The sequence below is a fragment of the Schistocerca americana genome, chromosome 7, assembly GCF_021461395.2.
Source record: "Schistocerca americana isolate TAMUIC-IGC-003095 chromosome 7, iqSchAmer2.1, whole genome shotgun sequence".
NCBI classification, from domain to species: domain Eukaryota; kingdom Metazoa; phylum Arthropoda; class Insecta; order Orthoptera; family Acrididae; genus Schistocerca; species Schistocerca americana.
Window position 1 is genome coordinate 97976411 of NC_060125.1, and position 26299 is coordinate 98002709.

At 39.0% G+C, this 26299-nt stretch overlaps 1 protein-coding gene across 3 annotated transcripts in view; it reads right to left on the minus strand.

The window, feature by feature from the left end:
* Positions 1 to 302: 302 nt before the first annotated feature.
* The window catches only part of LOC124621951 (multidrug resistance protein homolog 49-like), an 891132-nt gene continuing 865135 nt past the window's right edge, over positions 303 to 26299 (minus strand). For all 3 annotated transcript variants that reach the window (XM_047147468.1, XM_047147470.1, XM_047147469.1), the window contains 4 exons: positions 24613 to 24807; positions 17227 to 17433; positions 4282 to 4428; positions 303 to 1606 (listed from right to left, as the gene is read on the minus strand). In XM_047147468.1, coding sequence (XP_047003424.1) covers positions 1415 to 1606; positions 4282 to 4428; positions 17227 to 17433; positions 24613 to 24807 — 741 coding nt within the window. In that variant the 3' untranslated portion in view covers positions 303 to 1414. The remainder of the gene's footprint in view (positions 1607 to 4281; positions 4429 to 17226; positions 17434 to 24612; positions 24808 to 26299) is intronic.

Genomic DNA, 26299 nt, shown 5'->3' on the forward strand with positions numbered 1-26299 from the left:
AGGTATGCTCTAAATGTGCCGGTTTTCTGTAGAGAAACTAGTAAATGTGAAAATAGTGTGCAATGGATAACAACTGCCATCAAAAACAAAATATTAATTGCATTTTGGATAGCTGCAGGACAACTTTCATTTTTAGTGAGACTACTGATGATGACTGCATATGGTCCCATAGATAATACCTGTGAAACCATCTCTAACAAACATATTACACACCAGTCTATTCTTGGTTTGTGAGTGGATGGTAGGCACATAAATTAATTTAATGAAACTCTATTTCTCATTAACTCCAAGAGACTTTCACATTAAGAAATATAAAATTCTATGTTTATCTTATAAAACTTTATTCTTTAATACAAAACTTATAGGTAGGTTAGTTGGAGCTTGAGAATGTTTTCATTTCAGATGTACTGTATACATCAGTTTAGAGTTATGACATTCAAACCTGTGCAAAGTTTCTGGAATGAAACCCACTCTGTACGATGTTTCATACATTTGCCTGAACATCTTACAGATGCTAAAACTTACTCAATAATTGGGAGTGTTTCACTCACAACATTTAATACAAAAATAAACTAAATGACAGACAAATATACTAAAATGTACAAGTATTTCTTCTATAGTAATAGACATATGACATATCTCTGTAGTATGGTACAAAAATTGTTGTCTATGTTGGTAGAACAGTTCCTTCATTATTATACATTGTATTTTATTTCTCCACTGCTCTTACACTGAAAACAATCAGCTGTTACATAGCTTAACATACTGTGCCTCCTGCTTCAACAAGAAACATATGAGTTGCTTGCCCAACTATGATTATCAATACCACTGTGCTCCACAAACATCTGATTTTTAAAACACTAGTACAATCATTAAATTAAGTGCGGAAGATCGTACTCTGTAGCTCAATTTTCTTACTGCTATTTATGGCTCGTTAAATATAAATAGTTCTAAATAATAACAAAATTTATTACAGATAAACTGAATGTATGTACTAACTTATATTTATGGACAGAAATATGCAATTATCAACATATTTCAATATTCAAGATCTTCACAGAAATGCGACAGGAAGAATTTGAAATTGTGTAAAACTCCGTATCTGAAAAAAACACTTGTAATGTAGCACTTAATTTTAGGAACCATGCCAAATGTTTTTGGAATGAGGATTATTACATTTTCTCAATGTGAGACTTATACACAAATATTGGGATACAAATATCCCAATATGTTTCTCACTTCTTAAACATTTGCATTATTTCCTTGCTGGAATGTTCAAGTTGTCTCATCTTACAAAACTTCTTGGAAATTATTGTAATAATAGTTAACAGATGATGGTTTGTAATTGGTGAAACACCAATTGGCCCTAAAAACTTGTTTTGTGAGCACCATATGGTATCTACTGAAACATTTTCTACAGCCCCTGTTGATGCATTTGGTAGTACATGCCCCTTAATGCCATGAGCTGTTGATGTGAGCCTTTTTCAAGTACTGCACCATTGCTTATTACATAGATTACATCAGCCTGCTGTATGGAACTTAGCCTGTGTGCAATGGTGATACATGTTCGCCCTTCTCTTGCCTGATCCAAAGCCTCTTGCACAACCTATAAATAACATTTAAAAGTATAGTTTTAAATCCGATCTCTTGTCAGCATACAATTATGTCATGGTAAACATTATTATATGTAGTCTGAATTATATGTAAAATTAGGAGTACAAATGCATATTAAATATCTACATCATATCTACTTACAAAAATTGTCCAGGTGCAAGTAGACTCATGCTATAAGGGTTCCGTACAAACTTAATTATGTGTATATACAGTTCATCCATTCCGTGAAACAACAGTCTCAATGGTTTTTGCTTGTTATCGACACTGATATTGGCAAGATATCAGTCTCAGGAATTTCCTTTCAAGAACGTTTTAATTTTAAATTTGAAGTTGCAAAGAGAAACAAAATATTTTTTTATGTGATATAATTACAAAGTAACAATTTTCTGATTTTTTCCTTTATTTGTACAGTGAAACCTTACTTCTTCCAAATTTCATGATTTTAGGTCAATGGAAAGTACCCTTCAGATCTCAGTGAATGAATTTGCAAGTATCAAAATATTTGGCAAAAATGGCAATATCTTCTGACTGTATTGACTTAGAAGATTATGGTTTTTTACACTGCCAAGAATCTGTAGACCTTGTTATGTAACATGAATTTCATCTTGATTCATCTATTCTTTACTGAGAAAAATGGTTTCTAACAATCGGATTGACAGACAGAAGGACAGACTGGCAACAATGTGATCCTTTAAGGAATCTGTTTTTACTGACTGACTGGGAGAAGCAAAAATTATTTACCTCTAGTTTTGTTATTCCTAATAAATATTCTGTTTACATAACATATATGAAAAAGCAAGTAAAAAATGTAAATGTTGTGTGACTAGGGCCTCCCATTCGGTAGACCATTCACCAGGTGCAAGTCTTTCGATTTGAAGCCACTTCGGCAACTTGCGCTTCGATGGGGATGAAATGATGATAATTAGGACAACACAACACCCAGTAACTGAGCGGAGAAAATCTTCGACCCAGCTGGGAATCGAACCTGAGCCCTTAGGATTGACATTCTGTTGCGCTGACCACTCAGCTACCGGGGCAGGCAAAAAGCAAGTGAATACACAAGTCTGAGTGTAAACTTTGAGATTTTGCTCACGCATCTGCCAAACAAGTTCACTTGAAAGCTTTTTAGAACTGTCAAGTGCTTCAAAAATGGTGTGACAAGCTAATGTTAATGTAATTTTACATTAAATAGGATAGATTTTATGCATTATTAGGAATCTGCTACCTATATAAACTCATCACTTTAAGATTATAGCATTGATTTTTACCATCTGATGACACTATCGAGGAACTCTGACATATATAAATAAAGAAAAAAGTCGACTGGAAACCAAAGATGACTATAAAAATATTATAATGATCATGAATGCAGTGAACAAATAATATCAGGCATTTCAAATGTTACCTTAACAGTTTAATTTTTGTTGAGTGAAAGGCTGAAAGCACTGTAGCTAAGAGATGTAAGAAAAGCATACCAAGCTAATACACTCTACAAAATAATAAAGCTTTACCACTTTTATTTAATTTGACTGGAGCATATGAGACAACTGTATTTGTGCTGAAAATACATATTACATAACTGAGATTTTAGTCTTGTATACATAAATTATGACTATTGTTAAGTTATTGGTGAAGTACTTAATGATGCCATAACATATTTGTTCCCATGACAGCTTTTCTCTTTTCCATACCATCCTTTACCCGAAATTAATCAAAGGGCAGCTGACATCAGAGTTCCCTGTCATATTACTGTACAAGCCCTGTGGTTTGAGGATGACTCTCCAGCTGATCTTCAGGTTGTTTCTGACAATAAATGTGTGATAACTGCCTTGATAAGATTTTTTATTTGTGGGGTAAAAAATCAAATTCATAATGATTTAATTTAGTTGCTTAACTTTCATCCTGCTACAGTATCTTTTGATGGAGTTCAAGAATACATCTTCAGTAAACTGCTCATCCACTGTCACTGGTGTAATCAATTCTAACAAAACGTCTCACTTTAAATGGACAGTTCAGAGTCAAAACATAGTCATGCAATGATGTGCTGTGACAAATAGTTTCATAGTACTTGTAATTTGAGCAATTTGTTATCAGCTCTCATTTACGATCTGTTCATTCCCCCTCATTTACGTACGTACCAGGCAGTCAGAAGCATGTTTACTGGTTGTTGTTTTACAGGAATCAGCAGAATCAGGGGTGACACGACAGAGGGATAATTTCTGGCAGTGAAGGCAGAGATGAGACTAGTTGTTTTTTGCTACAAGCATTTGGCATCAAAGAGATACACTTGCCTTAAAGGTCAAGGCTGTATGGGAAAGAATATTTCACATCAAAAACTAAAAAAAAGGAGACATGAGATTTAAAATAGGACCATGAGAAATTTAACTTTGAAAGAAAATTAAGAATTTGAAGAATTCACTAGGCAGTGCACATAATATTCCATATTAGGGGAATCTCCCATCCTCATCATGAGTTTGTCTGATCCCCAAGATCTGAGTGAACTGCCCTTCCTTTTTAGACTTGCCCAACCTATTAGTTTTTTATCCTTGAGGAAGAAACTGATAATTCTGAGAGCCAGGATCAGCAGTACCAAAAAGTTCACCTCCTAAACTACTGGCCAGCATTTCTGTCTTATTTTTCAAATGAGTTTTGTTTTAGAACCCTTACCTTCTCACTTTCATTGTCAAGTGCTGAGGTTGCTTCATCCAGCAGTAAGACTTTTGGATTTCTGACAAGAGCCCTAGCAATGGCTATTCTTTGTTTTTGTCCACCAGACAGTTGAGTTCCCTTTTGCCCCAGTCGAGTTTCATAACCCTTGAAAGATAGAAGTAAACAAGCAAACATTAGGTAAGATTAGTTATTGATGAAGAGGCAAAACTGAAGTTTCAAAAGAATTTGATTTTTCATGTTGATAAAAATGATATCCTCTTTAACATATGTGTAACATAAACATTAAAATATGCATGTGAAACAAAAGTTATGAGTCATTTAAAACATCAAACTGGCAAACTGGGGCTTCACACTAAAGCATCTTACACAAGACTTGATGATTTATGTTTATATATTTAATTCTTGAAGCCAAAGCAGTTAGAATGACTACAGTTCATACCACTCCCCCCACCCCCACCCCCCCCCTTCTGTGTGTGTGTGTGTGTGTGTGTGTGAGAGAGAGAGAGAGAGAGAGAGAGAGAGAGAGAGAGAGAGAGAGAGAGAGAGACCAAACTCTCAAACACTTCTTTCACATTTCTTCATCTATGAACAACAATTTTAGCTGTTAATAGTATCAAGTGTCCACAATCGATACATTTATGGCCTAAAATTGCTTCACCAACTACTGTAATTAGATTCTCCTCTTTTGTTGCAGTTTCCCTGAGCTTGAAGTTTATTCCTTGTTCCACATTTTTTTGAGGATTCATAATATTCATATCTGTGTTGGAGCAATCACTTCCACCCAAGCAGCTCTCCTTTTGCACTATGTTGCTGTATAGGTTTGATTATATCTTATTGGAAATAACTTTTTTTCACTTTTATATCAGAATGTGGGTGAATGACATACATGAGATAGAAAGCACAAATTTTGGATTTTGAGTTATTGTAATTTTTATGTTCAGCATTAAACTCTGAACAATTTGTAAAAGAAAGTATATTTCTATCTCTAAATTTGAATGAGTTATGAAATGTTGAATACTGTTGACTAAATTTCTTCAAGTTGTTGTACTGTCATTATATAAAATACTTTAATTATAAACTATAGAACATATATTTCGAGCATATTAGAATGGATTTTGTCTGGGTAAAACTGGTTTGGCAGGAGGAAAGGTGACTATTACAGGCTACTTACAAAAAAGGAGAGAAGGTAGGAAAGATGATCTTTGTGAACTAGCCATTTGCAAGTCTGCAAATAAGGGCTTGGCTTCTGGTGGACAAGTTTTCTTACTGGCATATGCAGAAATACACTGAGAGTTCCTCTACACCAGTTTGTTTAGGCTGTACCATCCATGCCCAGCAAGGCTTCTGCTCTGCAGCTGCTTGTAGCCCACTGAACTGGGATAGCCAGCAGCCAGGGCACCAAAGTTTGTATCCATCCTTTCTATTGATGTTGTCAGGTTGCCACTAATAGCCTTTACACATGACCAGAAATTCCTTGGATTACATGAATGATCTTTCAATAATATTCTGCTGCAGTAGCCATTGAATACCTCACACATTGCTCTCTTGACAGCCAAATGTGTTTCATTTTAACATCTCCCTATATGTAGCCCTTTATTTTATTTTACCCTACTGTGCAGTAGTCTCTATTTATTACAGTGACTATAAACCATAGAGAGCCCCTCCATCACGGATTGTTCTGCTGGGTACATATATATCCAGTCTGTGGTCAATTACGTTTTTGAACATGAGCCACAGTTCCTCTAAATGCTCCTCTCTTGAGCTAAAAGTTTGAAATTCCTCACTAAGATATGAGAGTACTCCTTCTTTATCTAGTTTACCAACTATATAAATCTTTGTACTCCATTTAGTTGTTCTTTGTACTTTGGTAATCACTGATGCTGCAACTGCCTCATGGCCAATGATACCAGTTTTGATGTCGACATTCTTAAAAATGTCAGTCAATTTCTTGCTATCCCAACCCAGGGAATATGAAGACCCACCAGGCGGTATTCACATTGATGATGGACATTAGGTTGCAATGCTGCAATTGTCGGCACTGCGGTCACTGATGTAAGCACTGCCATAACCCACATCTGTCTCACCAGCCTATCATGGCCCGCAACCACACTTTAAAGCCAGCAGTGTGGTTGCTCTGTCCATTATTTGTGATTTCTCTGCATTATCATAAAGATCTCAACACATTGTTGTCTTTGTTCTGAATTTGCTAAGGTCTTAGTATTCGATATTGGTTTGCTGTCTATACTCTTGACCAGTTGGCCAGCTACCATTGGTTCTGAAGTCATTCCTAGACTCATCTGATTCCAATAACTATAGATTTGTTGCCATTAGAACTAATATAGTTTCATCAGGAGTGGGATTCTAAACTGTCTGCTCTTGGTAGTTTTCAGACAAGGCATTTAGATTGTTTCATGGGATGTCTTGTCACACTCGCAAATGACAAAATTTTAATTATCCAACTTTTCTGTTGGATTATTAAAGTCTCCTCTGATGATTACAGTATTACTGGAGAACATATATACTAGTGAACTGAGGCTTTCTCTTAAGTTTAAAGTTACACACCATTGTGTGCACCCACACAGAGTCAGCTACCTGAATATTAGACTATGATGTGTTGTGCACCCTGACCCATTTTGCGAGACCCTAAAGTTCTCAACACTGCAGTGCAAATCAAGAAAGCTCTCTTCACACTCGCTGATTCAAGCTTTCCCCCTGACTCAGAACCCGAATGCCATGATTTGTTCTGAGAACAATGCTACAGATTTTGAAATTCATTGATTGGCCAGTCACTAAAATGATCCAAGTTTGACCCCTGAGCTCAGCAAATAAGCATTGTTTGTCCCAGTGTACACCACAATCTGCAGTTTGTTGCCCCCTGTTCCCTCAATGGATGCTAGAATTGCCTCTTCAATTTGTTGAATGAGGGTCCCAAGCACAGTGGATCAGTGGAGGTTGGCCTGAGTGTAGCCCATCATGCACATTAATCCACTCATTCTTGGCCTCAGCCAATTTTGAACTTAACTGTCACTATTAGCACAACTGATCTGATAGTGAATTTCTAGTGCTGCCAAGTTTCTCACACTCAAGAATCAAATTACAGATAGTATCTCACAGGTGGTGGGCAACTCAACTTTCTTATATATTGTGCACTGAAGAGCCAAATAAACTGTACACCTCCCTAATATCTAGTCCCTGCAAGCATGCAGAAGCGCCACAACACGACATGGCATGGACTTGACTAATGTCTGAAGTAGTGGTGGAGGGAATTGACACCATGAATCCTGCAGGGCTGCCCATAAATCCAAAGGAGAACAAGGGGGTGGAGCTCTCTTTTGAACAGCATGTTTCAAGACGTCCCAGATATGTTCAATAATGTTCATGCCTGGCAAGTTTGGTGGCTGGTAGAAGTGTTGAAACTCAGTTAAACTGAGAAGAGTGTTCCTGGAGCCACTCTGTAGCAATTCTGGACATTTGTGGTGTCACATTGTACTGCTGCAATTGTCCAAGTCCATCGGAATGCACAATGGACATGAATGGACGAAGGTGGTCAGACAGGATGCTTACGTACATGTCACCTGTCAGAGTCGTATCTAGATGTATGAGGGATCACGTATCACTCCAATTGCACATGCCACACACCATTACAGATCGTCCACCAGCTTGAACTGTCGTCCCTTGCTGACATCCAGGGTCCACGGATTCATGAGGTTGTCTCCATACCGGTAGACATCCACCTTCTCGATACAATTTGAAATGAGACTCATTGCTTGATACAATTTGAAACGAGACTCAACCAACTAGGCAACATGTTTCCAGTCATCTACAGTTCAGTGTCCGTGGTGATGGGCCCAGATGAGGCATAAAGTTTTGTGTCATGCAGTCATCAAGGGTACACAAGTGGGTCTTCGGCTCCAAAAGCCCATATCCATAACAATCGTTGATGGCCCAGAATTGAAATCTGCAGCAATTTGCAAAAGGGTTGCACTTGGATCATGTTGAACAATTCTCTTCAGTGGTCGTTGGTCCCGCTCCTGTAGCATTTCTTCCAGCTGCAGCAATGTCGAAGATCTGATGTTTTACTGGATTCCTGATAGTTACGGTACACTCGTGAAATGGTCCTATGAGAAAATCCCCACTTCATCACTATCTTGGAGATGCTGTGTCCCATTGCTTGCACGCCAACTGTAACACCACATTGAAACTCACTTAAATGTTGATAACCTACCATTGTAGCAGCAGTAACCAATTTACAATTGCACCAGACACTTGTTGCCCTTTAAAGGCATTGCTGACTGCAGCATCGTGTTCTGCCTGTTTACATATCTCTGTAATTGAATATGCATGCCTATACCAATTTCTTTGGCGCTTCAGTATATATCTCTACAGCTCAGCACACAGACAGATGATACAGCTGCAAATGGCATATACACAAGCACAAAACATTCTGGGAGCAGATGTGCATGCGCACTGTGGTGACTTTGCACCATTCTTGCACCCATTCACAAATGGACCTTAGCTAAAAAAAAAGCCCCTTGTACAAATATAAATGTTGCACTCATAATATTATGAGCTCACAGCCATAGTTGACATGGAGACTGGACAATGAATAGTGAACCATTTGTCTTATAACATACACTTTTTAACCCCTCAAGCTGGAAACTCGCATACATACTCGCATGTCATCAACTTGACCAAATACTACCCAAATGCAGTTTTGCAAGCAAAACTGGTTTTACTCTGTCATATGTTGTAACAGGCAACACTACTTTGTCTGCTAAATTTAGTTGTGTCTGCACTGATGCATCATAAGATCTTTGTTGGAAAGTTAGTGAGTCAGAAGAATCATGAACTGCAAACTGTCTTCATAGAAAGAAAATGTGGTGCATGAATATATTTAGAAGGGTACTAAATATTATAGTGCAGATCTCCTTTATCATTTATCAAGTCATTGACAATACAAAGGAAAATACACATACAAAATTCAGGCTTTTTTAATAACAGAACAACTGGAAACTCACAGAAAGAGACTGCAATGTTTAAACATGATAAAAGTCTACTGTCAAAAATTTCTGAAAATTTAGTTAATTGTACACAACTAATTGATGCATTAGAGCAATTTAGTTAAAATGCTGCATCACTATAGCAGCTAGTTGCATGAACTACTACCAACAGGACAGGTGTGGGCACAGAATCTGTCAGCCTGAAGTGGTAAGAGTATAAGTAAGAACAGAATAAATACACAGCAAATATTAACAATACAATTCACTTATATAAAATTACAGCTGATGAGATGGAGCAATATTCTAAAATTATTCAATTTTTCATGAGAATGAAGTTTTATTTACATAATAAAGCTAATGATCAATAACATTCAGCTTAAATTATCAGTTCATCTTTCATTAACCCCTCCACTGAATAGTAACATGGAAGTGATTGATTTAGTGGGGTTAAAAACTGTACTAAATTTAACTGTACGTTGTCATAAAGGAAACAAGAGCCCCTATTGTTGAAGCTAAACAAAATGTTCACAAAACAAGAAAAGAAATGCAAAGTGTAAGTAGAAGATATGGGATGCTAACAGAAATTTGAACTTAAAAAGATTAGAAGGGAACATGAACTGTTTTAAGTAAACAAATTTTTTAAATATCATACCAAAATACTAATTACATAAATGGGATAACTTAACATTTACACTGCTTTTGTAGATAAAATTCTAATTGTGTGTTTGAATTTCCTAAAATTTTTATTGTTTATATTGGGGCACAGGGACAAAGTTTCCAAGTTTTTTTCAAAATTCAATAAGTGCAAAGATAGAAGTTGAAAGGTTTGTTAACATTCAAAGTGATTTTTTGTTAGCTTTTTAGCTTTAACATTAATTACAAAGAAAGCTACTTTATTGTTCACTTTGCATTGAAATGCAATAATGTGCTATAATACGACACATTAGTATCATGCTTTTCCATAAATGTTCAATAGGCAAAAGTACAAAATATCACCAAACATTGCTGAAACATAACACAAACCACTGGCTTCAGCAATACTACACTATAAATCTATTGATAACTCTACTGATCACTTTAACAACTCTTCTGCTCCTTCTGGTACGTTAAAATGCCTCATATGTTTTAAGACATCTTTTTTCATATCCTTGCTGACAACGTTCTTCTTTTCTAAGGTAGCTGCTTTCCTCACTTCCTGGTTGCAGCTTACAGATTTCCATACCTCAACCTGTACAGGGCTTTCTTTACTAGTGTCCAATATTGGCACCAATACCTTCTTCTCAGATTTTTCATAAGCCATACTGACAATGCCTCGTTGTTCCAGCACTTTATAGTATTCAGTAGGTGAAAGAATATCTTCCTTTTTCAGTAGTCTTTTTTTAACTGTACCAAACACTAGCAGAAGGCTTATAGCTGAGACAATGAGTAGAGAAGTACACTGAAGTGACAAAAGTCCTAGTACAGCGATAAGCACATATACAGATGTAACAGTATTGCACGCACAAGATGTAAAAGGACAGTGCATTGGCGGAGCTGTCAGTTGTACTCACATGATTCATGTGAAAAGGTTTCTGACGTCTTCACGGCTGCACAATGGGAATTAACAGACTTTGAATGTGGAATGGTAACTGGAGCTAGATGCATGGGACATTCCACTTTGCAAACTGTTAGTGAATTCAAGATTCTGACATCCACTGTGTCAAGAGTGTGTTGAAAATACCAAATTGCAGGTATTATCTCTCACCATGGGCAACACAGTGGCTGATAGCCTTTACTTAATGACCGAGAGCAGCAGTGATTGCATAGAGTTGCCAGTGCTAATGGACAAGCAATACTGTGTGAAATAGCTGTAGAAATCAATGTGGGATGTATAACAAATGTATGACAGGACAGTGTGGTGAAATTTTGCATTAATGGTCTATGGCAGAAGACAACCAACACGAGTACCTTTGCTAACAGCACATCACCTGCAATGTCTCTCCTGGGTGCATGACCATATCGTATGGACCTCAGATGACTGGAAAACTGTGGCCCGGTCAGATAAGCCCCGATTTCAGTTGGTCAGAGCTGTAGGGCTTGAGTGTGGTGCAGATACCATGAAGCCACGGACCCAAGTGTCAGCAACGCACTGTGCAAGCTGGTTGTGGTTCCATAATGGTATGGGCTGTGTTTACATGGAATGGGTGGGATCCTCTGGTCCACCTGAACCAATCATTGACTGGAAATGGTTATGTATGGTTACTAGGAGACCATTTGCATCCATTCATGGACTAGTAGCTCCCAAACATGTCACTGGGCCACAAATGTCTGCTATTGGTTTGAAGAACATTCCGGACAATTTGAGTGAATGATTTGGTCATCCAGATCACCCGCCATGATTCCCATCAAACATTTGTTGGACATGTTCATTTATGAGACATGTGCAATATCCTGCACCAGCAACACTTTCACAATTATGGATGACTGTAGAGGCAGCATGGCTCAATATTTTTGCAGGGATCTTTCAACAACTTGTTGAGTCCATACAACATTGATTAACTGCACTATCCCATGCAAAAGGAGGTCCTGCACAATACTATAAGGTATTCCATTAGTTTTGTCACCTCAGCATGATTTACTACCTTATTAAATTTTCTGGTTTATTCCCTGAAGGTCATTAGTGTGCACATCATTGCTGTACTTTTATTTTGACTGGTATAGGAGTCAGAGAAGAACTGAATATCATTTGGACCACTTTCTAGCTGTGGTGCCTCAAGGTTTCTGAGAAAATCCAATAGAGTAGAGGCTACTTGGGTGCATCCTTTCAGTCCTTCGCCTCAGGTAAAGTATAAAAAGCAATCCTTTCATTTTTCTGTGCTTAGGAATCAATCTAATGCAAAAACTGTATAGCAAAATCTGTCCTGAACAGATACTTGACATATGGACAACTTTGTTATTGGCTGATTCACATTCTACGCCAAAACACACTTTTATCGCTTTAGGTTTTTCCTCCTCCATTATGGCACACAACATTTTTGCACAAAGTTTGTGCAATGTGTGATTTGTTATTAATCTACTCTTTTTCTCCAGAGCGTGTTCCTTTTTTAATTTCAGTAAACAAATCTTGCATGTTGAGTATGTATCAGTATGGGGAGTTTTAAATGACAGATTAAAGTAGTGGCAGGAAATATGTTTGTACTTCAATAGAGAGCAAGTAGGTATGTCTGATGATAAAGAGCAAGTAGGAAGGCCTGATGCTTCCTTTTAAGAAATGTTTCCACAGTTTGATTATATTCAGCTTGGACTTTTTCCTCAAACACTGGCTTTCTTCACAACTATATGTTTTGGTATCATTCTAGAGTCTGTCTTTGGACATCTCTGACGTTGTCTGAAATGTTAAGGCAGATACAGTCCTGTTATTACCTGGCTATCTTTTTTCTTTACACTGTACTTCAACAGTATTCTTCCTTTTTGCTTCTTTCTTGATGTTCCTGCATTTCAGTGATGTGAGTACCATGTATTTTAGTATTAACTGAACATTGTCAATTTTACTACAACTATTTGCATGGAGATGAAAAGTGTTATCATCAAAAGTGAGATCAGCTGCTCTGCATTCTTTTCTTCCTAAAGCTTTTGGATTCACTGGTAGTTTGGTAGCCCAGGTGAACAGGCAATAGCTGGCATTTTCTTGTTCTTGTTGGGCTTTTTGGATACTTTCACTCTCAATCTGGACTCCTACCACCTGAGCACTCAGTTACATGTATACAATTTGCTGAATCTATTTTACAGTTTAGTAGCCTACTCTTTTACTGCAAAATTCTCCCTGACAAAGGTATCTCAAATTGCGTAGTAATCAGAAGTTAATTTTGTTGTGTTTCTATTGTTGGTTACAGCAGCAAGTACTCGCCTGTTTATGTTCTCTTCTCTCTCTCTCTCTCTCTCTCTCTATCTCTATCTATCTATCTATCTATCTATCTATCAATCAATCATTGACAATGTTCTCCTACATCATTATTCTTTCTTCAGATCTCTCACAAGCAAAGCACGGTTTGCATTTATCGACTTTTGTTTCAACTGACTGAGAGCAAATATCAACTTCTGCAAAAACTCTTAGTTTTCAGCACCCTATAACAACAGCAAATATCAGAGTTCAACCAAACTGTTTCAACAAGTCATGCATGGCAACAAGCTTCACTAGTAACTACAAAAGCCTGAATTTTGAAAAATTGAACGTTTACTGACTTTTGATATAACGCTCCTCAGTACCAAGTGAAGGGGAAACCTGCCAGGGTAGCCGAGAGTGCTAACATGCTGCTTCCTGGACTCGGGTAGGTGTGCCAGCCCCGGATAGAATCTGCCTGGTGGATTAATGATGAGAGAGGGTGTGCCAGCCAGCCTGGATGTGGTTTTTGGGCAGTTTTCCACACCCCGCTAGGTGAATGATGGGCTGTTTCCCACGTTCTGCCTCAGTTACGTGGCTCGCAGACATCTGAACACATTAGCACTATTCCATGGATTACACCCGATGCAGACAGTTGGAGTACGCTAATTCCTTCCCAGGGGGTACAGGGTGGCGACAGGAAGGACATCCGGCCACCCCTTAAAAACTGACATGCCACATCTGATTAACCAGCTGACCCCACAAGTTGGGATTATTGCTTGGAAAGAGAGTGAGAGAGAGAGAGAGAGTACCAAGTGAAGGAGAACCTGTGAGCGCATCCTATCATGTGCATTGGTTCTCATGCATACATATGATTGTAACTAAATGAACATGAAGATCATTGTACGGCAAGTACTAAGGAAGCCTAAGAGCATCTAGTGAACATGGAAGAGGAAATAATCAATAATGTGAGTGAATTATCAAGTAAATTGAACATGAATGTGTTAATTTCATGGCAGTCACACATGATCTGGAAAAGAAATTTGTTATGCATGTTGATGTGATTGTGAGCAACACCAAATGCCGGAAGTACAGTCTGATATTGGTCTCTCAAAAACATATGCAGAATGAAGTGAACAAAGGAGTTCAGCCAAACAGGTCTTATATTTGTGAAATCAGATTGAGTTTCACCATTGTACATATATGAGAGTGGATAAAATATACATGGGATTTTATTTTTTATTTAAATTCATTTACCAAAAAACTCAAGGCAATTATAATTCATTTTTCCACATAGTCTCCTGCTTTGTAAATGCATTTGTCCCACTGTATGGGCAGCTTTTTGATGCCCTCATCATAAAAAGAACTGGGTCGTGCCACCAGCCAAATGCGTACAAAGTCTTCTACACTCTCATCATCTTCAAAACATCGCCATCCTAGAGCTTCTTTAAGCAGTCTGAATAAATGGAAATCACAGGGTGATACATCCGGGTTGTAAGGAGGACGATCAACTGTAGTCCAGTGCATTTCTTGCAGCTTGGAGACAGTTAGGGCTGCAGTACGGGGTCACGCGTTGTCGTGGAGGATGACCTGTCAAATCGAATGCTCTCCTCTTTTGTGGTGATATGCAACTCTCGCCTTGTTCAACAGTTTGCAGTAGTAAGCAGCATTGATTGTGCATCACTCATGCAAAAAAAATCAGCAAAATGCCTCGCTGATCGAAATAACGGTTGAAAGAACCTTGCCAGCTGTCAGTTGAGTCTAGGCTTTCACTGGTGCTGCCTCCCCTCTCCTCCACCACTCCTTACAGGCTTGTTTGGATTCTGGAGTGTAGTGGTGAACCCATATTTTGTCGCAGGTGACAATCTGTCTCAAAAATGCCTCACCTTCTTCCGCAAACCTTGCTGTAAACCTCGGACATACCTCCAAACATCTCAACTTCAGATTCTTGGTCAAAAGTTTAGGTACCAGTCTGGAAACACTTTACAGAAGTGTAGGTCATTTGTGATGATTGCTTGACAGCTCCCATACCTGATTCCAGTTTTTTGTGCAATTTCTGATACTATCATTTGTTGATTGTCGACAATAATGTCTTTAACTGCACAAATGTTTTTGTCTGTAATGCTGGTCCGAGGATGGTGATCATGTTGCTGATTTTTCTTTTCCTTGAATTTTTTATGCCAGGCAACCACACACACCCTTGATAATGTTTTATCACCGAACTGTGCAGTCAATCTTTGGCAAATTTCCGCCACTGTAACTCCTTTACGAGCAAGAAATTTGATAATTATGCATTGCACAATGGAGGGTTGCACCTGTTGCTCAGACATCATGAGCATTACTGACGAAACGGTGGGAAATAGCTAACAGCACACTCTCTTCGCTTCTGACAGTCCCGCCTAAGCATAGCAGAAGTGCAGGGCCAGTCCTACCAACTGCTGATGGTCAGGAACAAAAATCCTGTTTCTATTTTATGGCCCCTCATACAAAAAAAAGTTAAATTTGAAATTTGCAGTGATGCACTGAATCCTGAAAAACAGATATGCATCCAGTAATGTTTATTTGGCCATTTTTGGGAAAGCTACTTGCTTGCTAGAAAGAAAAACAGAAAATTACATTTGTAGTAGGATATATGCAGGGGGCACACTGCTATGTACAACTGAAACCGTGGCTCATCCATGATATACAAAAACTTTCAAAGAGCACTATTGTTAGCACTTTGGAGGCTGGCCACTTAGAACAATACCAGGCCTAGCAAACCGGTTATTTATGCCATTATTTAAAACATTACCAGCACATATGTAACTGGTGCATCTACAAGAGTAATACATATTAAAAGAGGATCAAGCTTCAAGACTTATTTTTCTTATTTACCTTAGTTTTTTGATAGATTACGGATTTCAAAATAATGACAGAAACTACAATCATCCTCCCACGAAAAATGTGTGAGGTGAGCTATTCAGTAATTTCTTCCTCTTCGGCTTCCAAAATTCTTGCTCACACAATAAATGTGATGTATTTGTAGAAGAATTACAGCAAACTGTGAAACCTAATGAATGCACACATGAAATTATGTCAATGTCATCACATTGATTCAACCTTTCATGACAGCAGCAAGGAACAGGCAGTGAGACATCCATATGTGTTCTCATATGGAATGAATCCAGTTTTTGAGTGATAAGTGGCTTGCACACGAGAAAATCACAGCCCGACATATACTTGGTTGCAGTCTTTTCAACACAAAGTTGTGACCCAACTGAAACTCAGTCTTGGTCTCCAAAGTCATTGACATTTGTTGCAAAAGTTGCAAAACAGATTATGACAGAGTGTGCTCAATTAAGAAGCATTTAATTCTTGGAGGGGGAGTTTATGGAAATAGTTTGAGAAAGCCAACACCAGTTACTACAATTGTTTGATGCCAAAGGTCAATATCCTACAAATCCTGAAAAGTACTAAGGTAAAGTTTAAGATAAGAATCTTCAGGGTTGGTAAGCCTACTGCTGAAGGGGTAAGACTGAATGGCATAGTAAAATGACAGTACCATTCCTCAACAGAAATTGAATTCTAGAAAAATTTTTTCTTAAAATCTAAACATGAAACTTTGTATAAACAAGTGTAAGATTTGAAATTAAGAGTAAATACGATATGTAACTTGAATAGATTGACCATCTCAGCGGTACAAAGAGAGAGTAATAAGAAGCACATATATCAGTTTTGAAAGATACTCAACAGATTGAAAGCATTAAGTAATAGCTGCTGTATACCATAGTTGCATTTTTTTACTTAACGTTGTTGTGCACAGGTAAATAACATGAGAGAAATATGTGTGTGTGTGTGTGTGTGTGTGTGTGTGTGTGCGTGTGTGCGTGTGTGCGTGTGCGTGTGTGTGAGAGAGAGATTACATTGTAGTACAGACTTATCAAGACTCTAAGGCTTCTAATGAAGTCATACTTAGGAGATGACAAGCTTGCTTATAATTAATACAAATGCTAGTTAAGATTAAATGTTAGTAAATATGACACTGTATGATGAAGATAAAAAGACAGCAGGAAAATTCTATATACGATTAAAATTTGGACTTACTAGTGGAAGTGATGCAACAAACGTGTGTATGTTGGCTGCCTTCGCTGCGGCCATGATTTCATCCATGGATACAGCACGGCTATTGTCTCCATAGGCAATATTTTCTGCAATTGTGCGATCAAACAGGACTGGCTCTTGAGACACGATGCCCATTTGAGATCGCAGATTTCCAAGTGGGAAAGAACTGACATTCGCGCCATCAACATTCTGTACAAGAATTAAATAATACATTGTTGAAGCTCACTCACGCAGCAAATCTCTTTGAATTTCTTTTAAAGACATTCAACGTGTTCTTTTGAAAAAATAAAAAGTGGTAATGTGGACAGAGCAACTTATAACAATCTCAAAGCACATTAATCATCACAATTAGAATAGCCAAATGTAGAGCAAATGAAAATTACATTGAAAACTCAAATAATAGATGTAAGGCAGCATGGAGGATTATAAAAGCAGAGTTGGGTACAGTTACAAATTGTAAAGAAAACACAAGGGCTGTCAGTATCACAGCAGATGAATTTAATCAATTTTCTGTCAAGTCAGCAAACCCCACTACCACCCCAACGTCTGGCCAGAATATTTCCAATTCAATGTGTACTCCTAATCTAGATCCCATTTCTGGCAATCAGTTTCTTCAAAACTGTACATACACTGTACCAACTTTCAAATGGACACAAATACAAGTATATATTTGGTTAAATCAATAACAAAACTAGGAAATTCAAAATCCTAAGACATTTAAGGTTAATCAAATTTGTGACTTAAAAAATAGTGGATCTCATATCAAACCCTCTTTGTAATTATTAAACTGGATTATGGTAGTGGCCATTTTCGAGGATGTCTAAAAAAAAAAAAAAAAATTGTCATCACTGATCATAAAAAGGGTAAAAAGTTATACACAAATAATTATCATCTAATTTCAGTGGTATTCTCTCCGAAATAATAGAATAGTGCCTATAACAAGATATTTGCAGACATTTATCTGAAAACAATATCTGACTAAATCTTGATATGGTATTTAGGTCCAAATTTTCAAAAGTGAAAGCAGTTGAAGGTGTCATTTCTTTTATATAAACCTCAGTTGAATCAAAGTTATCTACTGAAGCCATTCTAGTAGACCTAAGCAACGCTTTTGGATTGAGTGAATGATGCAATACTATTGGAGAAATGTTGGTGTTATGGAGTCAAGAGACTGAGAACTCTGCCTCATAAGCTCCTATCTCAGTGACAGGAAACAATTGTAGTTTACAACAACCAAAGGTTTCAATACTTAGATGTAACTTGAGGCATTCCTCAGGGTTTCCTGCTTGGGCCTTTACTGTTTATAATACTTCTGGATGATCTTCCCAGTAATGCTCTGTAAATCTGTACTTTATGCTGATGACACAACATTTATTAGCTTTGGGAAAGACATAAACAGACTGAAATGGGAAAACCAAGAGTACCTTAAACTTTCTAATACATGGATCAAAGCCGATGAGCTATCCATCAACTATGGAAAGTCAGTGAACATCATTTTCAGTCTATAAAGTAGTCAAACTGAATGCTTAACTATTAAGCTACTTTTATACCTTGATTCCAAATTAACCTGGGACAAGCACGCAGACCACATAAGCAGAAAGCTCTCATGTGTTACCTTTTTACTCACTAAACAACAGACATATGTAACAACACCCATGTTACTTAACTGCTACTATGCCTTGTTTTTCTGCCACCTGCAATATGATATTGTTTTATAGGGTAATTCTGCAGAGGCCAAATAGTTTGCTTTCATCTGGTAAAAAAAGGCTATCAGAACTATTTCATCTACATCTACATCTACATTTATACTCCGCATCCACCCAACGGTGTGTGGTGGAGGGCACTTTACAAGCCACTGTCATTACTTCCCTTTCCTGTTCCAGTCGCGTATGGTTCGCGGGAAGAACGACTGTCTGAAAGCCTCCGTGCACGCTCTGATCTCTCTAATTTTACATTCGTGATCTCCTCGGGAGGTATAATTAGGGGGAAGCAATATATTCGATACCTCATCCAGAAACGCACCCTCTCGAAACCTGGACAGCAAGCTACACCGCGATGCAGAGCACCTCACTTGCAGAGTCTGCCACTTGGGTTTGTTAAACATCTCCGTAACGCTATCACGGTTACCAAATAACCCTGTGACGAAACGCGCCGCTCTTCTTTGGATCTTCTCTATCTCCTCCGTCAACCCAATCTGGTGTGGATCCCACACTGATGAGCAATACTCAAGTATAGGTCAAACGAGTGTTTTGTAAGCCACCTCCTTTGTTGATGGACTACATTTTCTAAGGACTCTCCCAATAAATCTCAACCTGGTACCCGCCTTACCAACAATTAATTTTATATGATCATTCCACTTCAAATAGTTCCGCACGCATACTCCCAGATATTTTACAGAAGTAACTGCTACCAGTGTTTGTTCCGCTATCATATAATCATACAATAAAGGATCCTTCTTTCTATGTATTTGCAATACATTACATTTGTCTATGTTAAGGGTCAGTTGCCACTCCCTGCAACAAGTGCCTATCCGCTGCAGATCTTCCTGCATTTCGCTACAATTTTCTAATGCTGCAACTTCTCTGTATACTACAGCATCATCCACAAAAAGCCGCATGGGACTTCCGACACTATCTACTAGGTCATTTATATATATTGTGAAAAGCAATGGTCCCATAACACTCCCCTGTGGCACGCCAGAGGTTACTTTAACGTCTGTAGACGTCTCTCCATTGATAACAACATGCTGTGTTCTGCTAAAAACTCTTCAATCCAGCCAAACAGCTGGTCTGATATTCCGTAGGCTCTTACTTTGTTTATCAGGCGACAGTGTGGAACTGTATCAAATGCCTTCTGGAAGTCAAGAAAAATAGCATCTACCTGGGAGCCTGTATCTAATATTTTCTGGGTCTCATGAACAAATAAAGCGAGTTGGGTCTCACACGATCGCTGTTTCCGGAATCCATGTTGATTCCTACATAGTAGATTCTGGGTTTCCAAAAACGACATGATACTCGAGCAAAAAACATGTTCTAAAATTCCACAACAGATCGACATCAGAGATATAGGTCTATAGTTTTGCGCATCTGCTCGACGACCCTTCTTGAAGACTGGGACTACCTGTGCTCTTTTCCAATCATTTGGAACCTTCCGTTCCTCTAGAGACTTGCGGTACATGGCTGTTAGAAGGGGGGGCAAGTTCTTTCGCATACTCTGTGTAGAATCGAATTGGCATCCCGTCAGGTCCAGTGGACTTTCCTCTGTTGAGTGATTCCAGTTGCTTTTCTATTCCTTGGACACTTATTTCAATGTCAGCCATTTTTTGTTTGTGCGAGGATTTAGAGAAGGAACTGCAGTGCGGTTCTGTTCGGGTCTGTTTGTTATCAGTAGGTCCAAGATGTTATCTCCACGAGTCGGTTCTCTGTTTAATTGCTCGAGGTAATTTTCGGATAGTGCACTCAGTGAAACAGCTTTGGAAAAAGGTGTTTAGTATTTCAGCTTTACATGTGTCATCCTAAGTTTCAATGCGATCATCATCCCGGAGTGTCTGGATATGCTGTTTCGAGCCACTTACTAATTTAACGTAAGACCAGAACTTCCTAGGATTTTCTGTCAAGTCGGTACATAGAATTTTACTTTCGAATTCACTGAACGCTTCACGCATAGCCCTCCTTACGCTAACTTTGACATCATTTAGCTTCTGTTTGTCTGAGAGGTTTTGGCTGCGTTTAAACTTAGAGTGAAGCTCTCTTTGCTTTCGCAGTAGTTTCCTAACTTTGTTGTTGTACCACGGTGGGTTTTTCCCATCCCTCACAGTTTTACTCGGCACGTACCTGTCTAAAACGCATTTTACGATTGCCTTGAACTTTTTCCATAAACACTCAACATTGTCAGTGTCAGAACAGAAATTTTCGTTTTGATCTGTTAGGTAGTCTGAAATCTGCCTTCTATTACTCTTGCTAAACTGATAAACCTCCTTCCCTTTTTTATATTTCTACTAACTTCCATATTCAGGGATGCTGCAATGGCCTTATGATCACTGATTCCCTGTTCTGTACATACAGAGTCGAAAAGTTCGGGTCTGTTTGTTATCAGTAGGTCCAAGATGTTATCTCCACGAGTCGGTTCTCTGTTTAATTGCTCGAGGTAATTTTCGGATAGTGCACTCAGTATAATGTCACTCGATGCTCTGTCCCTACCACCCGTCCTAAACATCTGAGTGTCCCAGTCTATATCTGGTAAATTGAAATCTCCACCTAAGACTATAACATGCTGAGAAAATTTATGTGAAATGTATTCCAAATTTTCTTTCAGTTGTTCTGCCACTAATGCTGCTGAGTCGGGAGGTCGGTAAAAGGAGCCAATTATTAACCTAGCTCGGTTGTTGAGTGTAACCTCCACCCATAATAATTCACAGGAACTATCCACTTCTACTTCACTACAGGATAAACTACTACTAACAGCGACGTACACTCCACCACCGGTTGCTTGCAATCTATCCTTTCTAAACACCGTCTGCACCTTTGTAAAAATTTCGGCAGAATTTATCTCTGGCTTCAGCCAGCTTTCTGTACCTATAACGATTTCAGCTTCGGTGCTTTCTATCAGCGCTTGAAGTTCCAGTACTTTACCAATGCAGCTTCGACAGTTTACAATTACAATACCGATTGCTGCTTGGTCCCCGCATGTCCTGACTTTGCCCTGCACTCGTTGAGGCTGTTGCCCTTTCTGTACTTGCCCAAGGGCATCTACCCTAAAAAACCGCCCAGCCCACACCACAAAACCCCTGCTACCTGTGTAGCCACTTGTTGCGTGTAGTGGACTCCTGACCTATCCAGCGGAACCCGAAACCCCACCACCCTATGGCGCAAGTCGAGGAATCTGCAGCCCACACGGTCGCAGAACCGTCTCAGCCTCTGATTCAGACCCTCCACTCGGTTCTGTACCAAAGGTCAGCAGTCAGTCCTGTCAACGATGCTGCAGATGGTGAGCTCTGCTTTCATCCCGCTAGCGAGACTGGCAGTCTTCACCAAATCAGATAGCCGCCGGAAGCCAGAGCGGATTTCCTCGGATCCCTAGCGACACACATCATTGGTGCCGACATGAGCGACCACCTGCAGATGGGTGCACCCTGTACCCTTCATGGCATCTGGAAGGACCCTTTCCACATCTGGAATGACTGCCCCCAGTATGCACATGGAGTGCACATTGGTTTTCTTCCCCTCTCTTGCTGCCATATCCCTAAGGGGCCCGATTACGCGCCTGACGTTGGAGCTCCCAATTACCAGTAAGCCCACCCTCTGCAACCACCCGGATCTTGCAGACTGAGGAGCAACCTCTGGAACAGGACAAGCAGCCATGTCAGGCCGAAGATCAGTATCAGCCTGAGACAGAGCCTGAAACCGGTTCGTCAGACAAACTGGAGAGGCCTTCCGTTCAGCCCTCTGGAATGTCTTTCGCCCCCTGCCACACCTTGAGACGACCTCCCACTCTACCACAGGTGAGGGATCAGCCTCAATGCGGGCAGTATCCCGGGCAACCACAGTCGTAGTCCGATAGGGGGATGCGTGGGACAAGCTGGCCGTCCCCGACAAACCCCCATCCGGAACCCCACAGTGATGCCCATTGGCAACAGCCTCAAGCTGTGTGACCGAAGCCAACACTGCCTGAAGCTGGGAGCGAAGGGATGCCAACTCAGCCTGCATCCGAACACAGCAGTTGCAGTCCCTATCCATGCTAAAAACTGTTTTGCAAAGAATGTCTGAACTAATCTACAGAGAGCGCAAACAAATCGACACAAAATTTAAACGGTTATTAAAATACAAGACTGCCTAGTAAATCCAGTAATGCTGCTACTTGCGCACTGCTGACACACTGCTCGGTGGCGGAAGAAGACTACGCGATTTTACACTATTCAGGTACTAAAACGCGATGCTACAACTCTCAAATTCTATAATACGCCCGAAATTTATGAATTAGACAATGCAAGTACCAAAAACACGCAAAGAAATTAAAAATTGAACTATGTAACAAATGAGTGAGCTAGGAGTATACGACTTGCTGCTGCAGCTGCTTATCCAACGGCGGCAGGGAGCACACTGACTGTGACCAACCGACACTGGCCGTTCAAAACAAAAACAGAAGACAAACAACTACGCGAATTTACACTATTCAGGTACTAAAACGCGATGCTACAACTCTCAAATACTATAATACGCCAGAAATTTATGAATTAGACAACGCAAGTACCAAAACCACGCAAAGAAATTAAGAATTAAACTATGTAACAAATGAGTGAGCTAGGAGTATACTACTTGCTGCTGCAGCTGCTTATCCAACGGCGGCAGGGAGTTACAAACTTTAAAGCCTCCTACAGACTGCTTTTTAAAGACTTAAAAGTACTGGCAGTTCCGCCATTTTTTATATACTGTTGCCTACTAAAGATTAAAGAAAAACTTAAATAACTACATCCTGAGGGAAGCTGTCAACATAAAACTAGGCAAGTGAAACTGATAGATATGCCCACAATATTATGAAAAGGAGAGCTGCTACTCACCATATAGCAGAGATGCTGAGTCACAGATAGGCACAAGAAGACTGTCACAAAATAAGCATTTCACCAATAAGGCCTTTGTCAAAAATAGAAAATTTGAGTTGCGTGTGCGTGTGTGCATATGCGTGCGTGTGTGTGTGTTTTGTCTATTTTTCTGATAAAGGCCTTGTTGGACAAAAGCTTATTCTGCGAGTCTTTTTGTCGTGCCTATCTGCGACGCATTATCTCCGCTATATGGTGAATAGAAACTTTCCTTTTCATAATACTGTTACATTCCACCCTGGATTTTTGATTGTTAGATATGCCCAAAGCCAAATTAAAGAAAACACAGTCTACTCATGAATACCTGGGCATAAAATTATTTAATACTTTATCTTTTCAGGCACATCATGTCTCACTTAAACTCTAAAACAAAAACTGAAAAATGGTTGAAAGACAAGGCTTTATACAATATTTCAGAATTTCAAGACTGTTCTAAAGGTGACCTGATACACTAAATTATTGCTAACTGTAAACTGTTTTTTATTTATCTTAGTATGTCAATGGTTCATTTGATACTTCTTGATTCTTGATTCTATTATTTTCTATGTATTACAAAACTAATAAATTGTTTTATGGTGCATATTTTATGTGCCTTGTATTATTATTAGTATATGGACAGCAACTATGTCAACAAAATGTATTTTTACAATATATGTAAGCTCCCTATGATGACATCGATTGCATAAAAATGCTTAAAGATGGATCAAAATATATAAACAGATAATGTTCTTAAAAAAAATAAGTAAATCTTCAAATCAGCTAATGCAACTCACCACAGTTCCTGCTAGAGGATCATACAATCTTTGCAGCAGCTGCAGGCATGTGGACTTTCCACATCCACTCGGCCCAACAAGTGCGACTGTCTTTCCAGCCGGCACAAGGAGATTCAGAGACTTGAGCACTTGAACACCTGGTCTCGTTGGATATCTGAAGTCCACTTTATCATACTTCACTTCACCACTCAGTTGCTGTTAAAAACATAGAAATGTTGTGACTTTTTTTTGCAATTTGCATCCACCTTCTTTTTTGTGGTCATTATCCCATACCCTTATGGGATTGGTATGTTAATTATTGGAACTGGAAATGTTATTTGTCAAAAGTGGCCGGATGACAATCCTGTCACCACTCCTTTCTCTTAGGATGGAATTTGTGTACCCCAATTGCCTGCATCTAGTGTTAACCCATGTGAAAGTGTGCAAACATTTTCTAAATGTTTCCAAATTGTGTAACTGTAGCATGATGTGGGTACCAGCAGCATATCACCTACTCAGATGTAGGAAATGGCCTAAAAATCACATCCAGGTTGGCAAATGCTATGGCCCTTGTTAGTCTGCCAGGCAGATACAATTGGGGGCGCATCACCTTCCCGAATCCCATAAGCACCATGCTAACACATACAGCTATTGTGTAGGTCAAAATAAAATGGTTCTGAGCACTATGGGACTTAACATCTGAGGTCATCAGTCCCCTAGCACATAGAACTACTTCAGCCTAACTAACCTAAGGACATCACACACATCCATGCCCGAGGCAGGATTCGAACCTGTGACCATAGCGGTCACATGGTTCCAGAGTGAAGCGCCTAGAACTGCTCGGCCATGCCTGCTGGCTATTGGGTGGGTCACTTACATTATATACTACTGTGTGTGTGTGTGTGTGTGTGTGTGTGTGTATGGGCGTGCACACAAGTGTGCAAGCATGCATACACATTTCAGCTCCTTAGAAAATGATTATTTTTAATTTATTGGTGACACATCTGTAATAATTCTTTGTACAATTCTAGGTCTTTTATTTTCATATTCTCTATTCCAAATAATTACAATCCTGATTTGATAGTTAATACCTGTGTCAACTAATTTAACCCTTAACTGCTATGTCAGATGGCAACAACTTTTCATCTTGTGATGTTTCACACATAAATATGAAGCAAAATGGACTCTTTTGTGCACATTCCTATTGGTTGACAAGCTGTATATGCTAGAACTCTTGCATTGTTGCTGCTCTCTGTTTCTTATTTATGGGTCTTGAGAGTCTCACAGAAGAATGATAGTATTTGCTTCTTGTTGTTCTGTTGAATGCTACAGGGTCTCCATGGTGAGAAAAGCTTGACATTCTATGGAACATGTTTTACGTAAGACATATTTGAATTTTAAAGAATATCTCAGTGAATCCTCAGATGAAGACTTTGACGACAGTGATAATGACCCTGATTTTGAGATCTTTAGTGATCATGGTACTAATTCAGTGTAGGTAACAGAAAGTGATGAAGATGTGACAGGTGATATGGTGTAGAAGCTTACTTCTTTAGTAAGAACAGATGTTTTTTCCGGAAAAAAAGCAGCAGTCACCAACTAATGTAAGAACAAGGCAATACATCATCATCTTGCAGCTTCATGGACTGTGATAAATGGCGAAAAGTCCAAGATAAAACCCTGCTGTTTTGGAGGTATGGAAACTGTT